The sequence below is a fragment of the Numenius arquata genome, chromosome 7, assembly GCF_964106895.1.
Source record: "Numenius arquata chromosome 7, bNumArq3.hap1.1, whole genome shotgun sequence".
In the NCBI taxonomy this organism is placed as follows: domain Eukaryota; kingdom Metazoa; phylum Chordata; class Aves; order Charadriiformes; family Scolopacidae; genus Numenius; species Numenius arquata.
This window is the reverse complement of record NC_133582.1, coordinates 20,119,059-20,136,531: the sequence shown is the minus strand read 5'-3', so window position 1 is coordinate 20,136,531 and position 17,473 is coordinate 20,119,059. Positions and strand designations below refer to the sequence as shown.

Sequence of the window (17,473 nt, the reverse complement as noted above, 5' to 3'; positions counted from 1 at the left end):
TTCTAGGCTATATAAAATATTTGGGAAAGTATATTCTCTCTGTGGATGTATTATAAAAGTTGTTAGGTGATGATTCAGTAACATTTATTACTTATCATACTGATTTTTTTTTTTTTCCCCCCAAAAAGGTACAGGTAAAAATAGTGTGTACTCGCATTTTAGTCTGGGCGTGGAGTAACTCTTCATTTCTTCATCTAAACCTTTCACAACATTTCGCTAGTTTACGTAAGATTCCATTTTGTGCTTTGTCTCTGTAGATAGTCTGATCCAGAGGTTATTTTTCATTAAGTTGGGAGTTAAGTAGATGATAATGTCCTCTTCTTATTAACTTAGAGAAGATAAAACCAGAAACCATCCAGTAGATTCCTGTGTTTTTCATTCTGTTGGCAACTACTAAGGTTCCCAAATCTGACTTTAGCAAAGAATGCTTCTACTTTTGTATCTTTTTGCAAAAATTTAAATTACTTCTATTAAAGAATATGTAAGAATTAATTAAATCTAAGTATTTTAAATACAAATCAAGTGAACAGAAGTTTATGATGAAATTGGGCAAGTTGCTCATCCAATTTGCCATTCAAAGGATCAGATTAGAGATTCGTTACAAAACACCACTTTGTGCCGTGTACAAGTCTTGCTGCTTCAAGCTAACTGAAAATCATTGAGAAAATTGAATGCCTGAAATCAGAAGCAGACATCATTGCTGTTCTTGCATGCCCTTCATGCCTTCAGCAAGAGGAACAGATAATGGCGTCTTTGCTGCAGGAGAAACTGATATCCTTTTAGTCTCCTTTGGAGTTAGCAATACATCTTGCTCAGCAGATCAAATCTGAAACATAGAAACAAGGTTCAATGGCTTTAAGTTAGCATGAACTCCTGGGTTCAATTTATGGAGAGTGCTAATTGGCCTGTATATTTATTTGGCAGGATCTATTCCTTGTGCTTTTCAAGCAACAGAAATCTAAAAGATTTTAAAGGGAAGATAAGGAGGGAGCTTTTTACCAGATCCATTGGAAATTGCAGGAATCCACATGCTATTTGCGTGCCATTTGTTTGTAAAAATGCAACAGTTGAATAATGTTGATAAATGTTGTGGTTGATAAATGAGTGCAATTCCTGTCTTTCCTGTGCCAAAAGCTTGCCTCTGCCATATGCAGACTGTATTTGCACCCTATGTGCAAATGATTGAGAAGGAATTTGGAAAAGATGTTCACATGAAAATCCTGTGCCACTCCAGCACAACAGATGCCAAGGGGAATTTGGGTTTTTGGCAGGTCTTTGCCCCTAAACAGAGCTGTCATGAAACATTTGAAAGGCAAATCTTTGTTTTCCTCAAATCAGTGAATATAAGAGTTCATTTTGCATAGGGCTAAGTGCACAGAAATAGGGAAACTGCAAACTTTTATTAAGCCAAGGACTAGGAAGAGGATGAACAAAATCACTTCTATGAAGATTTGAAAGCTGAGAAAGAGGAGTAGTATATAGTGCCAGTATTTTGTCTAAATCTTACCTTCTTTCATCATGGAAGAATATCTTAGGATGTATTTAAACAGCAGATTCAGTTTCTTGACTCACTGTTTACATTGCAAGTCTTTTGTCAACAAGTAATACACTTTTGTATTCCCACAGATGGTCAGCTATCTTACTGTTTAATTTTCTAGTAAAGCATAACATATAAGAGCGGTCAGGAGGTGGTAAGATATTCTGAAAAACTTGGATTTTTTTTGATGTGTTCAGTTCTGATGTTCTTCACTCAACACCTTTGCTTGCTTATGTTAACTCACCTGACCTTGATAACTCCTTCAAATAGTAGATAATTAAGACAGTACAGTACGAGGGGACTCTCATCATTCAGATACATGAAGGTTCAAAAGCTTGTTTTATCATTCAAAAAAACCAAACTTATATAAACTGACAAAACTCTAAAGCAAACAAGGGAGATCATTCCAGCAGCAGTGTTACTGGAGTAGAGTCAACCTTCAATTGACAGAAAGCAATCTTCCTTCTGGCATCAAGGACCAGTTCCATTGTTTCTTGTGATTCAGATGCATTGAACTACCAAAAAGGCTCTGTAACTAGTTAATCTGAAGAACTAGATGTCTGGTTTGTTTCTTTTCTGCAGCCTTTAGGCAGTCATCTGCTTTTGCAGGCTAAGCAAAATAACCACACTAGTTGGTTTTGGAAGCTGGTTCAGTCCAGTTAGTGCTTTAAGGTCATGTTGTCCCTTGGGGGGCAAGTTGTCCTTAATTTTTGCAAGCACGACTAGATAATTTTACAGTCCAGTAGATCCTCAGGATCATCATGTGAAAAGGATGTGCTGTGAACTTCATTCTCTTCCATTTTTCTTTGAAAACTCTTTTTGTGTTTTCTTCAAACCAACAGCTGCAGAACAAAGTCAGCAGCTCACAATGCTGTTTCTTAAAAGATGCTATTTTCCCCAACTTGTTCTTAAAAACACTATTCACAGTATACAGACAATTTCAATCTTTTTCCTTTTATCATGCAAAACCAGTGAATAACTCAAACTTTCTCATCAGCATTTGCTGCTAGTAGGGTGTCTCTTACAAACATCATTCAGTCTGTGCTTAGTCTTTTCTCTCCAGAGTTGCTTTTATTTCCATTTATATTCTAGAGGGAAGAACAAATAATCTGCCTGATTCCAGGCAAGATCAATAACTGCTGAGATGCCCTGGGCAAACATTGCCACACTGCTGCAGGAGACTATGGGCATGGTACTCGATGTGTCTGGGCAGACTTACTCCAACGTTAAATGCCATCAGCCTCTCTGATTTGCTCGAAGATTGTGTGTTAACTTAATATGGTTATTAACTGACCCAAGAGCAAAAGTAAATACTTACTGAGATAGCAAGAAGAACTCCTTGCTCAACCTGTTTTCTCTTGACAGACTATGACAGCTGGTGACAGAAGTAATGAGTGTAGGTGGTGCTAAGATGCCCCTTTTCTAAATCATACTTTTAAGATCTTTTTTATATCTAATTCCAATCTAAAATTACAGTTAGAGTAATGCTTTAATTTATATACCATTAAATATAAAAATAATTTAGTGAAACCTGCAAAGTATTCTTTCTAGGAATGGCTATGTGAAGTGTTTGGTTGAACAGTAAAAACTCTAAAGCCGTGTCATGAGTTTTGGTAAAAACCAAGAGAGTCTACATGACTGTTGTGTCTCTTTTTTTTTCTTTCCCCTTGCTTCGAGTCGGGGAATGGAAAGCAATGTAATGATGCCTATATATGTTAATATGCATACTTGAAAAATTTATTAATACTTCTAACCATTATTTCCTCCAAATATACACTGCATTCAAAAATAATGTTAATCTCTGGAGAGAACATCTTATGGCTGCTTAATTGTAGGAATGATTTTGAGGTTTAACTGTAAAAAAAAAAAAAGTTTTAACTGTAGGGAATTCAGAGGAGCAGTTGAATTGCTCATAAATTTATTACTTGCTGGCAGCACTGCTCTTGAGTCAGAGCACTTGTTTCTGACTCTTAAGAATTGGAAGTGTCTGCTTGCCTCCTTATATTTTAGTCACTTTAGTTTTATGGCTTGTCCAGTAAGAGAAATAGTCTTACAGTAAACAGAAAGGAATGGAATTAGTCTGCCTGATGATTTAACTTGCAACATAAAAGCAGCTTCTTAAATCAGAGTTCTTGTCTCTTGAAGCCTGCCATTTGGCTTACATAAAAAGAGCTACAAGAGTTCATATTTCTTATATTTAATTTAAGGAAAATACACGATCACTTTATTTAGACTCGTTTTGGATATTCCTGTTATTCATCAGACAAGTCAGTGACTGTTGTCTTTCAGAGAAATCTCAACAATAAGAAAGAAAGCACCGAGTTAAGAAACCATCATCTTCTTTTCCTGCTACACAAGAATTTTTTTATTGTTATGTTCCTTATATAAAAAGCCAGCTAGATGGTGTGTCAGAGGTCTTGTGGAGGAAGGAACCTGCAGAGTATGCTAAATTTTAACATGTTCCTCTCTCCTGAAAAATAATTTCTTAGGAATGCATCGTCAATGCCACTGCTAGTATTACAAAACTCACCTGTCACAGAGTCAAGCTAAGCTCTTTGCACAGTTGCAAATCCAAGCTGAATTTACCCAAATGGCACCTTCTCGATCCTGTTGTTTTTAATGGAATTTACCAAAACAAATGAAAGAAGTAGTTTCTATGATGTTAGTGGTTGTGACAGTTATCAATAGTTACTTGTAATCTGAGAAACCACTGCAACATTAGGGCTCGAACAAATAAAACTTTTGGTTCATTTTCCTTTTATATAAAAGTGAAGCAGAAGTAGTCTGTAGCTGCTGGTGCCAGAGAAAGATCAATGGGGGAGTTTTATGATCAAATGGCTTGTTCCTAAGTGATCCGTGCTGTAAATATAACAGAAGGACAGTTGGCACTGTCTTTGTACTTGTGATCATTTTACTTTTTAAGATATTTATGATGCTTCCAGTATCTGAGATCACAAAATCTGGAAATTCCTGTGTTGGCTTCAATCCTAGTATACGGATTAAAAGAAGCACTTCTGTTTAAGCATGGAACAGCCTTAATATACAACATTAATTTTCAGTGAATACTCATTATATTTGATACATGTTTAATAAGTAACATGTTTAACACTCTAAAAGAGTAGTTTTTAATTGATTCTTATTGTATCCATGAACACATGAAATTAATGGTCAGTGGAATTGCCCATTCATGAAGAGGAACAGAGATCTCTGATAAAGGACATTAGAGTAAACTTTAACACAAATGAAAGTCCTTAAGCTTTTTGTGTCTAATGAAGACTGTGTAAAGCCTGAAACTCTAAATTCTGTGCCCAATGTCATGACTTGTTTTTAAGACTTAGGTATTCAAAGTTATTAGTTTGGATTGTCATCCTGCTTTGTTCCTTATCCTAATCCTTTTGTCACTTGCATTGCATGTAGTTCGGTAGTTATTAGTAGTTGTTCTTATTGTTGTTCTTATTATTAGTTTACTGCTTGCTTCTTTCTAACGCAAGCCACTGCTACCTTACAAGAGGACACTCTTGTTGATAAATAGTTCCAAAGTCTACTGAAGCTATAGCTTGGACAAAAGTCATTTAGGACTAAACTATGACACTACCCTGTACATGCCCTAATGCTGTGTCACAATGTATCGATAACATTTATGTAAAACTTTCAGCAGAAACTGAAACACAGGAGATTCCCTCTGAACATCAGGAAACATGTTTTTACTGTGAGGGTGACTGAGCACTGCACAGGTTGCCCAGAGAGATTGTGTGGTCTGCATCCATGGAGATATGCAAAGGCCGCCTGGACATGGTCCTGTGCAACTGGCTGTAGCTGACTCTGCTTGAGCCAGGGGGGTTGGACCAGAGGACCTCCAGACATCCCTCCAAGGGTCCCTTCCAACCTCAACTATTCTGTGATTCTGTGAACTTTGACTCACAGGTTCATGAAAACACGGCCCATTGGCTTATCTGGAGCACTTCATGTGAAAACAACTGGGAAAAGGAAACCTTTCCGTTCTTGGGGCCACAGCAGTACCACTGCAGACCCACCACAATTGCTCTACAGCAACAGGAGTAACTCTCTGCAGAAGGAACAAACCCTGAGCTGGCTGGAGAAGAGCTACTCTGTGCTACCTGGTCTGAGGACATTCTCAGTATAAATTTTGACTATTTCAGGACTGGCCTCTGAGTGATATAAATACCTGTGATGATGTCAGATTAAGACTAGGTGGTGATTGAGCAATACCACTCTTTTGAGGGGGACCAGAGCAAAAAGAGTAATTCTTTTATTCCACTGGCTTGGCAAGCCGACCAGATTTGCTCTGCAGGTATGTGCCCATTAGCTAGTGGTCAGTTCAAGGAAGATGGCAGAATATGGGACATCCCGAGCCTTGGGCTCTTTTGTCCAAGGACCTGTTTGATTCCAGCTGTTGAGAGTCATTTCATTAAGCTATTATTCTGATGTTGGAGTAAAATATTAAAGTGAGCAAATGCAGTTAGGAAAAACAATTAGCAGAACAATTAAAGTAGGCATACTTGGTATCCTGTTCACGTTGTTATACTTGTATATTTGATAAGCATCATTTAAAAATCTTTCCATTAACAGCTGGAACAAGTATCACATAGCACTGGCAGGAACAAACAGCTCTCCATTTGCTGTTGAGTTAACATTAAAAAACAAATAGAATATCTTTTACCTACACAAAGTGATTTTAGCATTTTCTGTGCCTGCCATTGTGGTCTAGGAGTGTACTTTAGAGTGAAGGCATCACTCTAAATCATTTACTGGTATAGCAATTAGAAGATACAGTTGAATTTACAAGGGCCAGGAATGAATCTTCTGTTAGTACTTTATGCTACATTAACTATGTAATTACTGAACCACCACGCAAAGTTTATTAGGCTCCTCCACCCCACCCTCTGCTTTCACACAGATGGTGTTGCAAATCACCTCTCAATAGTTACCTGCTTGAAAGGAGAGTCTCATATGCAAAGTGCTATTCTTTGTTTAGATATGATAGCTTGCAAGATGCAAAATGAGGCAGCTATTTAAATTTGTTGTTACAGCACTTGGGCTGGGTACACAAGATTAAATAAAAAGAAAATTAGGAAGCAGATGCTTGTGGCTTAACGGAGGAATTGTGCTAAAAGATACTTTTCATTACTGGTGGATATGAGTAATTTTACTAAGGCAGCTGTTTCCTTAATCAGGAAAAACACGAACCTCTAAGATGACATCCAGATGTTTTCTGTATCTCTTCACAATATAATGAGTTTCCATTATATATGCTGTATTTCTAATTCCATTCATATTTACTTACACCCAATATATTTTCAAATACATGTATCATCTTTCTTAACTGTAAAAGACCGGAGTGCTAAATACATGACATATTTTGTGCTCCTGACATCCTTGCCTGGTGTTAGTCTACAAGTTGCTTCTAGGGCTGACAGTGTCCCTGACCAGCATCCAAACACTGGAATATCAGACTTGAGCAGGTTTTAGGAGGGTTTGGTTTGCTAGGGATGGGGAAGGGTCTTGGGAAGGAGTTTTTTAGTGATAGTATCTGTTCATCTTTTAGTTGTGCAGTTTTATGGTGCCTCTTTCAGGGCTGCCTGTTGTTCAGAGCAAGAGGTACCATAGTGTTAATACATATACAATGTGTTGATATCCTGCTCTAGTTATGTGGATATTGGGCAAAACCAGAGATTTAAAGCTTCCACTTGTTCTTAGGTGTGGGCTCACTCCTCTGTCATGGGCTGCTGACAGTTTTAATGCCTGCCAGTTTGCCATCTGCCATTGCTAGAAACACATGCTTTATTTGACTGGACATCTGGGATTCCAGGCTTTTTGCTGCTGACAGGACGCAAGACTGGCATTCCAAATCTTTGACACTGATTTACTGACATTGAGCTGTTTCCTAATTTATTTATTTATTTGGAGTGGTGTGGGATTTCAAAGTCTAAAGATTTGAGTGGAGCTTTTGCAGGTGTGAGTCTTGTTACCTGTGGTTTGTGCCTCGGGAGGCAGCTGCCAGTGCATGGTTGATCTGCACACATGTAGCAAATCCAACTCGTTACCCACTGTGTGTGCTGAGTATTGCACCTCTTGAAAAATCAAGGCTGCCCAGAGTTCCTGAGTTTGGCGTGAGGAATTCTCAAAGACTTTTACACCTAGCAAATTCCTTTTATTACAGGTAGTTGTTAAAGTTTGGTTACTACATTCGTCATCATCTTTTCTTGAATTATTGCAACAGAGATATTATTAAATGGTTGGTTCATGAGCTTTCCAGGTACTAATGGGTTGTAGCTAAGCTTTTAATTGTGCAAGTATACATAACCTTTAAAAAACCTAATACTTTCTTGACATTAGTAGAAAAATTAGCAGTTACTTTTTCTCTTGTGTCTAAAAGTTCTTCCTGTTAAATATAAATAGTTCTTGTTTGTTCTTGTTGGAGTTTATGTCTGTGTAAGCAATCTTGAATACACATGAATAGCACAAAAAGAAATAACTAAATATAACTGGAACAAACTCTTCCTTTATGATTTTTTTAATTCTGAAGTTATTTAGCAATCCCTTTCTTCATTCCAATTTTAAAGTGTAAGTCAGATGCGTATAAGTTACTGTACATTAATATTTCTTTGGTTTATGCCTTGCCTTCTTTCTGCCAGTTTGTACCATTTATTACTGGCCTTCCTAAAGTAACATTTTCAAACACAATATATCTACTTAGAAATTCTTCAGCTAAAAAAACCTGAAGTAATTACATGTGTTAGCTGCTGCTGATAACTTGAGGGGGTTTGTGTTTGTTGCTATGTACATTTGGATTAAATCTGGAAATCTCTCACTAATCCAGTTACTTCTGTTTGATTAAGTTCTCTACAGTCTTTTCGACATGGAGGGACTCTTCATGGTACTATGTGATTTCTTTGGTACAGTAATCAGCTAGAAAATAAAATTAATTTTCCTGCCATTGGTGAAACCATAACAAAAAAAGCTAACTGAATAAATGAAGGAATTTTTTTAACTTATGGTGGGGTGGTTTTGTTCAAAAATGTAGTTTCATTTTTGTAATAAGCATCTTTTTATAGTGGATTTGCTTCTGTGAGCTGGTGGCCAGCATACTGGATTATTCTGCAAATGGCAGTACAAATCTAAAAGCTTATCTGTGGTTGTTATTCCCCCAAGTTGTGAAAAAGACATGTACTGCTCTAGCAGTTTGCAGGTGAGAGAGAGTCGTTGCTCACAGATACCAGAAGCTGCCTGAGTCTCTCCAGTAAGGTTATTTGCGTACTTCTACAATCATGATTTTCAAAAGCTGCAAACTTATGTGCACCTTCCTGAATCGCCACATCATCTTGGGTGCCGAGAGCTTTCACAAGGTTTGAGCGCTCTGGTGCCTATTGCCCTCACAGATGTGCCCAATATAAGCTTTGATTCCTGTACTGAAGATCTCATTATAAATACTACCCTGTGGCTGTCTCAGCCTTAGATTGGGAGATAAAGTCCCTTTTTACTACAGGATCTATATTTTCTAGGCTGTCTCTCCACTGAAAACCGTTTAACACGTTCCAGCCCAGCACTGAATGACAACAGATGCTGAGCAGGATTGTGGGAATGGCTGAAGATTGTCATTAATTTTAAATGAAAGATTCCTCCTGCTTTATACAGCTGTAATATTGTTTTTATGTGTGAGGGAGAGATTTGTATGAAAACTAGTGCTGCTCTGAGAATTTTAATGAGAGCATCTGAGATTAAACAAAACTCAGTTTGGCAAATAAATTTAGTCCTTTTCTTGGGATTTCTGACATCTCCCAACCCCAAGGTGCCGCTGTGCTGTGTAACAGCTTACCTTGTGCTCCCTCTGCCGGCATCCCAATGGGATAGAAACCCGATGTTTTGCTGATCTCCAGGGAGGGGGTGACTTGTTTAAATTCTCAATAAAATAAAATGCTGCTTCATCTGGTCAATATTGTCGTGTGAAGGTGTGACAAACCATGCTTTGTAAAGGAGCTAAAGCACTCTGTTTCCTTCACTTTTATGTGCTCTTATGGAAACTGTGGTATTTACATTTCCAGTGTGTAGTCACCTCTTCACTCTCCAGGCTGACTGTGCCTCGGATGCCCTGTTGGTGGGTTTGGCTTGGGCAGCACAGGCAATGTGAGATGCTTCAGGGTGTTTAGTGCAAAAGCATCTCCTTGTTTCTGTAATAGGGAAACTTCCTGCATCCAGCCAAGCTTCTAAGCTCCAGGTTGGTGCAATCCCAGGAGAGCCAGGCCTGCTCCACTTGGCCGTCAGTGGCCCTCTGGTCCTGGGGACTGGAGAGAAGCTTATTAGCTCTGAGCAAAATGGTACTGATGGGCAAAGGTGCTTTGGGTCTGATGCTACACTTTCAGTCGAGAAAGCCTTCCCAAAACTCAGTGCTGAAGAGCATGATGCTGATTCAGACATTGGCATGTGCAGTTGGGCTGATTAGTTCTGGTTTGACTTTGACCCCTGTAGGTGTAGCCTCGAGTGGAGCCATTCATTTTTAATGCACTGTCCTCTCCTTGAGGTTGGGTGCAGTCCTGGGCTGGAGGTGGGCTCATGCCCTGGTGTGGCATTTCACATGTGCTCTGCTTAGGTCCAGCAGGAGCAAGACTGGCCCAGAGCTGGCAAGTTCCTCTTGGACCCAGACTGTTTTCTGGGAAAAACGCTCAAAACATGCTCCCAGCACTTCTGGATCTAGGTGTACAATAAATACAACTACAGCTGTGAAGGTCCTAAATTAAGTCCACTGGGCTCCTTTTGTCAGTACTGCTTACCACACTGACATGACTCATTGCAACGCTTGTTTCCAGAAATGTTATTAACTGTTTCCTCACCTGATAGAACAGATAATTCATAACTGACTTGCCTCGGTCAGGAGTAAGTGAGGACTATCTGAAATTAAACTCAAACCCACCTGCAAGTGTCAAGATGACAGTAATTGTAAAACCAATAATTGCTGCTAAATTGCCGAGCAGCTGGGTAACTTATCCAGGTGTCACGAGCACTGAAAATATGTTATAGGAAATGGTTTCAAATTATATGACACTGAAGTGTCGTGTCATTTGATATGGGAGATAGTAGAAGAATTCAGTTACACTATTTCAAGTATTTTGAGTGGAGCACCACAATTTTTGTAGCATTTCTAATCTTTCATTGTAAAAATTAAACAAATGTAAGCATAGCAAAAATCTTGGATTGTGTTTCAGGGAAGAAGGTATTGGATCAAGTTATTCTAAGAAAGTTCTCTTTTGTTAGCAGATCACTTTAAACCTAAATCAACATATGTTACACTGAAAGGATCTCTACTCAGTGTACTGAAGAGCAGCAAAGCAGCCTGTCCCTGTTCATTTTTCTGGTCTCATTTTCTGCTTTTGCACTGAAATATTAATTCTTTACCCTACTGGGATAGGCAGTCAGGTACAGGAAAGTAAGCAATAAATCTTACTTAGTGTCTTGTCAGTTTCTATCTGTAAATATAAAACAAAAATGAAAAATGTTTAATTTGACAGTATTAGAAATGTGGAGAAAATGTCTTTGTCAATTGAAAAAAATAAATAAATAAATAGGATTGTTCCCTCCAGTGTTAAAATTTAACTTCTGGTTTCCCTCTTATGAAGGATTTTTTAAGGCAGAATTCTGGCTGTTCTTTATGATGTTGTACCATGTTATGGTCTTTTTTTGGTTAGACGTACCTCATACAAGATTCGAAGATATTTCTTTGTTTCCTGTGTTTTCTTTTCTTCCTGATTAGCAACAGCAATTAAATCTATGATGAGGTAATCTAACATTTTCAAAGGGGTTTGTCATCCCAGCCAGAGGAAATGTTTTTGTTTATCCAGAAGAGATAACATTCTTGCACTGTAATGAAAGCCAGTGCTTACCAGATGACAGCTCTGGTCTTAGCCCTGCAGTTGTGTCTTTGCAGGCAGATCCTTATTTCTTTGCGGGAATACTATTTTCCCTAATAAGATTTGATCATGGGCACGGAGTCTGCCAAATCTGATTGATTGTGGGATTGGGTCTTCTAACATAAGGAATGCGGTTCTGGATGTATAACCTCTTTTAACAATGACTTTTAAAAGAAAAAGACTACTTCTCTAAAGCCATTAAAAAAAATTAATCACAAAACACTCTTTTGATGTCTGCATGCCACAAGGTTGTGTGGAGAATGCGAATAGCTGCTTTAAATTCAGTGAGGATCTGGAAAACTTGGTTCATTAAATTCACAGCTTTTCTTTCATCCAAAGTTTTTCTCTGTATCCTAATTCATATCTAAAACCTCTACATTTGCATCAGTGTCACAAAGTGAGCAGAACCTAAAAAAACCCCATACCCAAACTGCTTTTCTAAGACAAGTGCCTCACTGAATTAAGGTCACATTTGAGAGAAATAAGGAATTTTTTCTTAGAAAATCAATTACTGTAGGAAATCCGCTAATGTAAGTACTGTATAGGTAAATGTGGTTACTTTCCTTACCTTTTTCAGTAATAGTGCTAGCAGTCCTACTAGAATGAAAGATGCAGATTATGATTCCCAAGGAAGTGGATGACTTTGGGCACTGGGAATCAGGACGTGCATAGGTACAGTGTTGTGCAAGAGCATACCTCCTACCAGCTTGTGCAGTGGTTGTGTAGTAGGGGAAGTATCTGAGTTACTTTGTTCTCTCTTGTGAAGACCAAAATATTTATATGTATTTAAAAAATAATTAAGAGCATCTAACGGAGTGAGAAAATAATGTTTTGCTCCTTGGCTTGCCTGTGTGTTGCCTCTGGAATGAACAGAGAGTAAGAGGAAAGCTGAGTGTGTGCAGCAGTGAGGTGGATTTCTTGTTTATGTATTGCTGCTTACTCAAATGTTTTTCAAAGAATTGCTGGCTTAGAGTAACGGTGATGGTTTGGAGTGACTTTTGTGTTTGTAAGGCACTTGAGACTGTTAACTCAAAGGACAACGAAGGTGCTGCTTTACTGAGCATTGAGCTAATTTTAACTAGCAATTCACAGCCTACTAATATAAACAGAGATCTCCATAAAAAATGTAGTATCTCTGTCTTCTGTATAATCTATTATATGACTATAGTAAGTATCTAATTTGCTGTAGGGCTAATTTTAATTATCAGTAGGCCTGCAGAGTGTGAAACAGTCTGTGTACTTATTCCACAGAGGAGTACTTCTTACACAGGACCTTCAAACAGTGAGAATCACTATCATACAAGTCTGTTTGAGATCTTACATAAATCTTTTAAAAAATGTTAATAATACTTTGAGTTTAGAAGAAAAAAAGGATTATTTCACATCCAAAATCTGTCTTCTGGCAAAAACTATGTTTGAGAAAGCATTTAATACTCTACCTAACTTTATAGTGTTATAGACTGATCGTGTATTTCTGACTGGTTTCAATTATTATTTTGGTTCCTGAATCACAGTGCTTCACTTAGAATAATTTTCTTTGTTGTACTATAGTATCTAGCCGAGTTAAATGTTAGTGCAATTTTTAGTGGTTTGGCTGCTTTTTAAAGGTAGCCATAGTACTTTCCTCTGAATCCTCCACTTAAAAGAAGGGATTGTTGACAATGTAGCTTAGTCATTACATCACCTGATGAAGGGGCAGCTGATAAGTCAGGGAAATAACTCCACAACCCCTCTTCCTTAAAAAGTATGCAGTCTAGATATGATACAGCAGTGGAGCAAGTCATGGAGGTCTTGGGAGTGGTTTGTAGACTTTTAGACTTGTAGGTAGATATTTAAACCATAGAACTAAGTGTGGGGTGAAGGGTGGGTGCAGGCGTGGGACTGTGACAGCTTCCCCCAGGTCAAAAGAAAGATATGTTGAGCACTGTGGACAGTGTGCAATAATTACAACACCCACTTTTCCTCATATTATTTTTTAACTGTTAAAGCTGAAAATTTAAAAATATAGTGGTCCCTGTATTAATCTTCACCCTTTTACCATTGCTTTCAGAGCATAATTTGCTGTGTGAAGTTGCTATTTCTTGCGTTCGGTCATTCAGAGTGTTTTATTCTTGTCATTCTTGCCTATGCTGTTCTACTTAATAGACAGTGATTTAGCAGTCAGTTGTTCAGCCATGTTAGATTAGCCCTAGAGATAAAATTGGATAATGTCCGTAGTTGATTTTTATTTTTTTTTGAACTTTGAAAGGGGAAGAAAAATCACTAGCATGCATTAGTAAATAATCTGTTGAAATTCTCTTGTAAACAAGAGGTGCATCTTCACCTCAAGACTTGTTCCAAAAGTGTACAATGGTTTAAAAAAATTTTTTTTAATTCTAGTTCCTAGTTGCCCACTAGGAAAATTGTTTACTACCTTGGAAGAGGTGCATTTTGGACAAGAAAGAAGTTAGAACACCCGCCTTCACTGTGTGTTCTAATGTTGGTGTTCAGAGCACTATCCTTATCAGAAGTGAATTACATTTTCCTTGCATATCCATATGTGGGAAAATATTTCCTTACTGCTTCATATCAGATGTGTTTACTTTTTACTTTTAGCCCTTAGGAAAGGGACTTGGGGGTGCTGATGGACGAGAAGCTGGACATGAGCAGGCAGTGTGCACTTGCAGCCCAGAAGGCCAATCACATCCTGGGCTGCATCAAAAGAAGTGTTGCCAGCAGATCCAGAGAGGTGATTCTGCCACTTTACTCTGGTGAGACCTCACCTGGAGTACTGTGTGCAGGTCTGGAGCCCTCAATATAGAAAGGACATGGACCTGATGGAGCCGGCCCAGAGGAGGGCCACTAAAATGATCAGGGGGTTGGAGCACCTCTGCTATGAGGACAGGCTGAGGGAGCTGGGGTTGTTCAGCCTAGAGAAGAGGAGGCTCTGGGGAGACCTAATAGCAGCCTTCCAGTACCTGAGGGGGCCCTACAGGAAGGCTGGGGAGAGTCTGTTTACAAAGGCCTGCAGTGACAGGATGAAGGGCAATGGTTTTAAGTTGGAGAAGGGGAGATTAAGATTGGATATTGGGAAAAAGTTCTTTACTATGAGGGTGGTGGAACACAGGGAGGTGGTTGAGGCCCCTTCCCTTGAGATATTCAAGGTGAAGCTCGATGAGGCCCTGGGCAACCTGGTCTAGTTGGAGGTGTCTCTGCTGACTGCGGGGAGGTCGGACTAGATGACCTTTGGAGGTCCCTTCCGGCCTGGACCAGTCTATGAATCTATGAATAATTATGTTCTGCATCAACTGTTTTTGATTGTCCCTCAATCTTTTAACCCTTAACGAGACTGAATTATGTACTGGATGAAGATCACAAATCCATAACTAATTCTCAGCAGAATCCACAAAATCAGTAAACTGGGAAGTTAGAAATAATGTCAATTATGAAGGGATTTCCAAGCAAATTGTTTTCCCTGCTGCCTTGCTTCAAGTTTCTCCCAGCACTCATATGCAATCCACTCAAAAAAATTTTCTGACTCCAGCCATAATAATTATTTAATCTCTCTCAAAATACCTTGTACTGTAATTCTAAATCTTGGACTGTTGTCACAGAAATCTTGAGATCTCTATCAAACAAAAAGACTGTGGGGTAGTCTGGAGCTTCTTTATGGTAACGTGATTATCCCAGAATTTTATATTCTCTCCTGATCACATAATTTTTCAATAATAAAAACCTTTCCTAAAAGTGGCTTTTAGAAAGTGGAATTTTATCAATTGTATTTTGTTTGTGTGGAAAGAAATTTCTTCATTACCTTGTTTAGACCAGAAAATATCTTTATTTGTGCATTCACATACATGTATATGCTTTTTTTTTTCCTTCTCTGAAAATTTGCTGTACTGTACTTGGCTACGCCGCAGGATACATCAGATGTACAAGTTGATTTCTAATACATAAATAAATAAAAATTCATCATAAATATGCCTGAGGGGAAAAAAATGATTTGAAGGGAGCCGTTATTAGAAAGAGAGAACGATGAAGGTGACTTTGCTATTTTGGTTACTCCACCTGGGATAATCCTTTCAGTGTTGTGCAGGATCCCAGTGTAATTCCAAGCAAATAGGCCTTGAACATCCACATATTGAAATCACTAAATAGGTTTCTATATTTAAGTTGGAACAATATTGCTTCTAATTAAAAACTCTCTTACTAGAGCACTCAGTGCTTGAAAAGTCAGGTTAATGTAACCCGAGTTGAGCTGGCACTTGAAGGAGAGCAAAAGACTCTTTGTTCTAGCTTTGTAACTGTTACTCTCAACATAAAAGTTCCTGATGTTAAATTGTTTGTCATTCTTGTGGACTCGTGTTAAGCAATTGAGGTCTTTCTGCTTCTTGTTTTTAAGATGAAATCGGAAACTTTTTACATGCTATAGACCAGTTAAGTCTCCATTATCTGTAGGGTTATATTCCAGTTTTTTGATTAATCGTGGCATTGATACTTGTCTGGGTATAAGCCGGCTGAGTCCATAAGACTGTGGTGCTGCAAAAATATCTTTGGAGGGGAGTGTGTGTGTGTTTTGGTGAGGGGGTGGGTAGTGGGTTGGTTTTGCCCCAGATTCCCTATGCTGCACATCCGCAGTACGGTAGGTACTCAGCCATCCAGCCCGGGTTCCCGCAGCGCGCTGAGCCTCTGCTAATAAACCTCACGCAGAGCAAAGGCAGCTTTTCTGCGGCTGCGTCCCTACCGCTTGGTGAGGAGGTGTCACTCGGGGCAGGGAGCTGCCTGCCAGCCATCCAGGATCCAGCAGCGTGCCCAGATAATAGTCCCCGACCCCAGGACACCTGGCAGGCACTGCGGGGAGTACACAAGCAGCTCTGTGCGCACCGGAGCAGGTCTGGCCACGCTGGTGTCCCTGGCTTGATGCCTGTCGTGCCAGATGCAGGTCATCTGGGCATTGTCACTGTGTGATGCTGCTGTGTGAGTTCTCTCATTCCCGTGTGTGATGGAAAATGGGTTGTGCTGCTTTGTTCCTTTGATGTCACTCTGAAAAAAACAGGGACACGTTGTTGTGTTGCGATGACTTGTACTGTTACGCTCAATAATGGTATTATCTAAATTAATTTAGTGGGAGCAACACTGCATTTTCCAACACTTTATTTCTTCTTAACTTCCAGGTTTTCCGAAAAAAGGCAGTGGAGCTTGGAGAGAAATTGCTACCTGCTTTCAACACGCCCACTGGGATACCTTGGGCATTGCTTAATATTAAGAGGTAAACCAACTGCCTTTTAGTGACTGGAGTACATAAAAAAGTTATGTTGAAACAGTCTTCATCACAGAACTATTACAATTGCTGCACATTTTTTGTCTTTCCAGCTAGGTAAAAGTTGACATAAGATACTTGGTTCTACAGTTTAAATTAGGAAATTTAAGTAGATATTCGTTGTACGCACAAGAATGCATATAGAAATACATTTATGCACCTCAGAACAGGCTGGGTTTTGGTCAGTTACTATGTGACTCGTCACTTTTCCTGAAGTGCTTTTAGTGCTGTTATATATATGGTAAGGACAAGTGCTACTGTGAAAGGGTAAAGTTTCCTGCCACTTTGTACTCGGATTCCTACCTGTTCTCAAACATGATATCAGCATATCGAGAAACAAGAGTAACACCTGCTACGAGTGGCTAGCTGTTCTGCATGCTCTCCGGAGGAGTGGTTGTGCTTTGGAGGCAGTGGCGTGGTTGCTGTAGGGGATGCTCTCCTGAAGTCACTCTGGCCTCCAGTATCTGACTCCAGACAGATGTCAGCAATTCCTTGGTCTGCCTCAGGCCTGCTAGCGGTGATACTGTGCTGGTAAATAAAATGTTTTCTTTACACTGCCTGGAGAAGAATATTGAAAGTTACACCTGTGCAGTATATTTGTGTATTCGTAAGGACACGTCAGCTTTCATTCTGCTGCAGATAAACCCCAGCACCACCTGTCACAAGAAAGGGAATCAAGCAGAATTTCACATGTCCGTGTGTTGGCGTCATATT

General features: G+C 39.1%; 1 protein-coding gene across 1 annotated transcript in view; it reads left to right on the top strand.

The window, feature by feature from the left end:
- The window catches only part of MAN1A1 (mannosidase alpha class 1A member 1), a 140,522-nt gene that overhangs the window by 65,118 nt on the left and 57,931 nt on the right, over window positions 1-17,473 (top strand). The window contains exon 5 of the mRNA XM_074150341.1: window positions 16,614-16,708. Within this exon, the coding sequence (XP_074006442.1) occupies window positions 16,614-16,708 (95 nt within the window). The remainder of the gene's footprint in view (window positions 1-16,613; window positions 16,709-17,473) is intronic.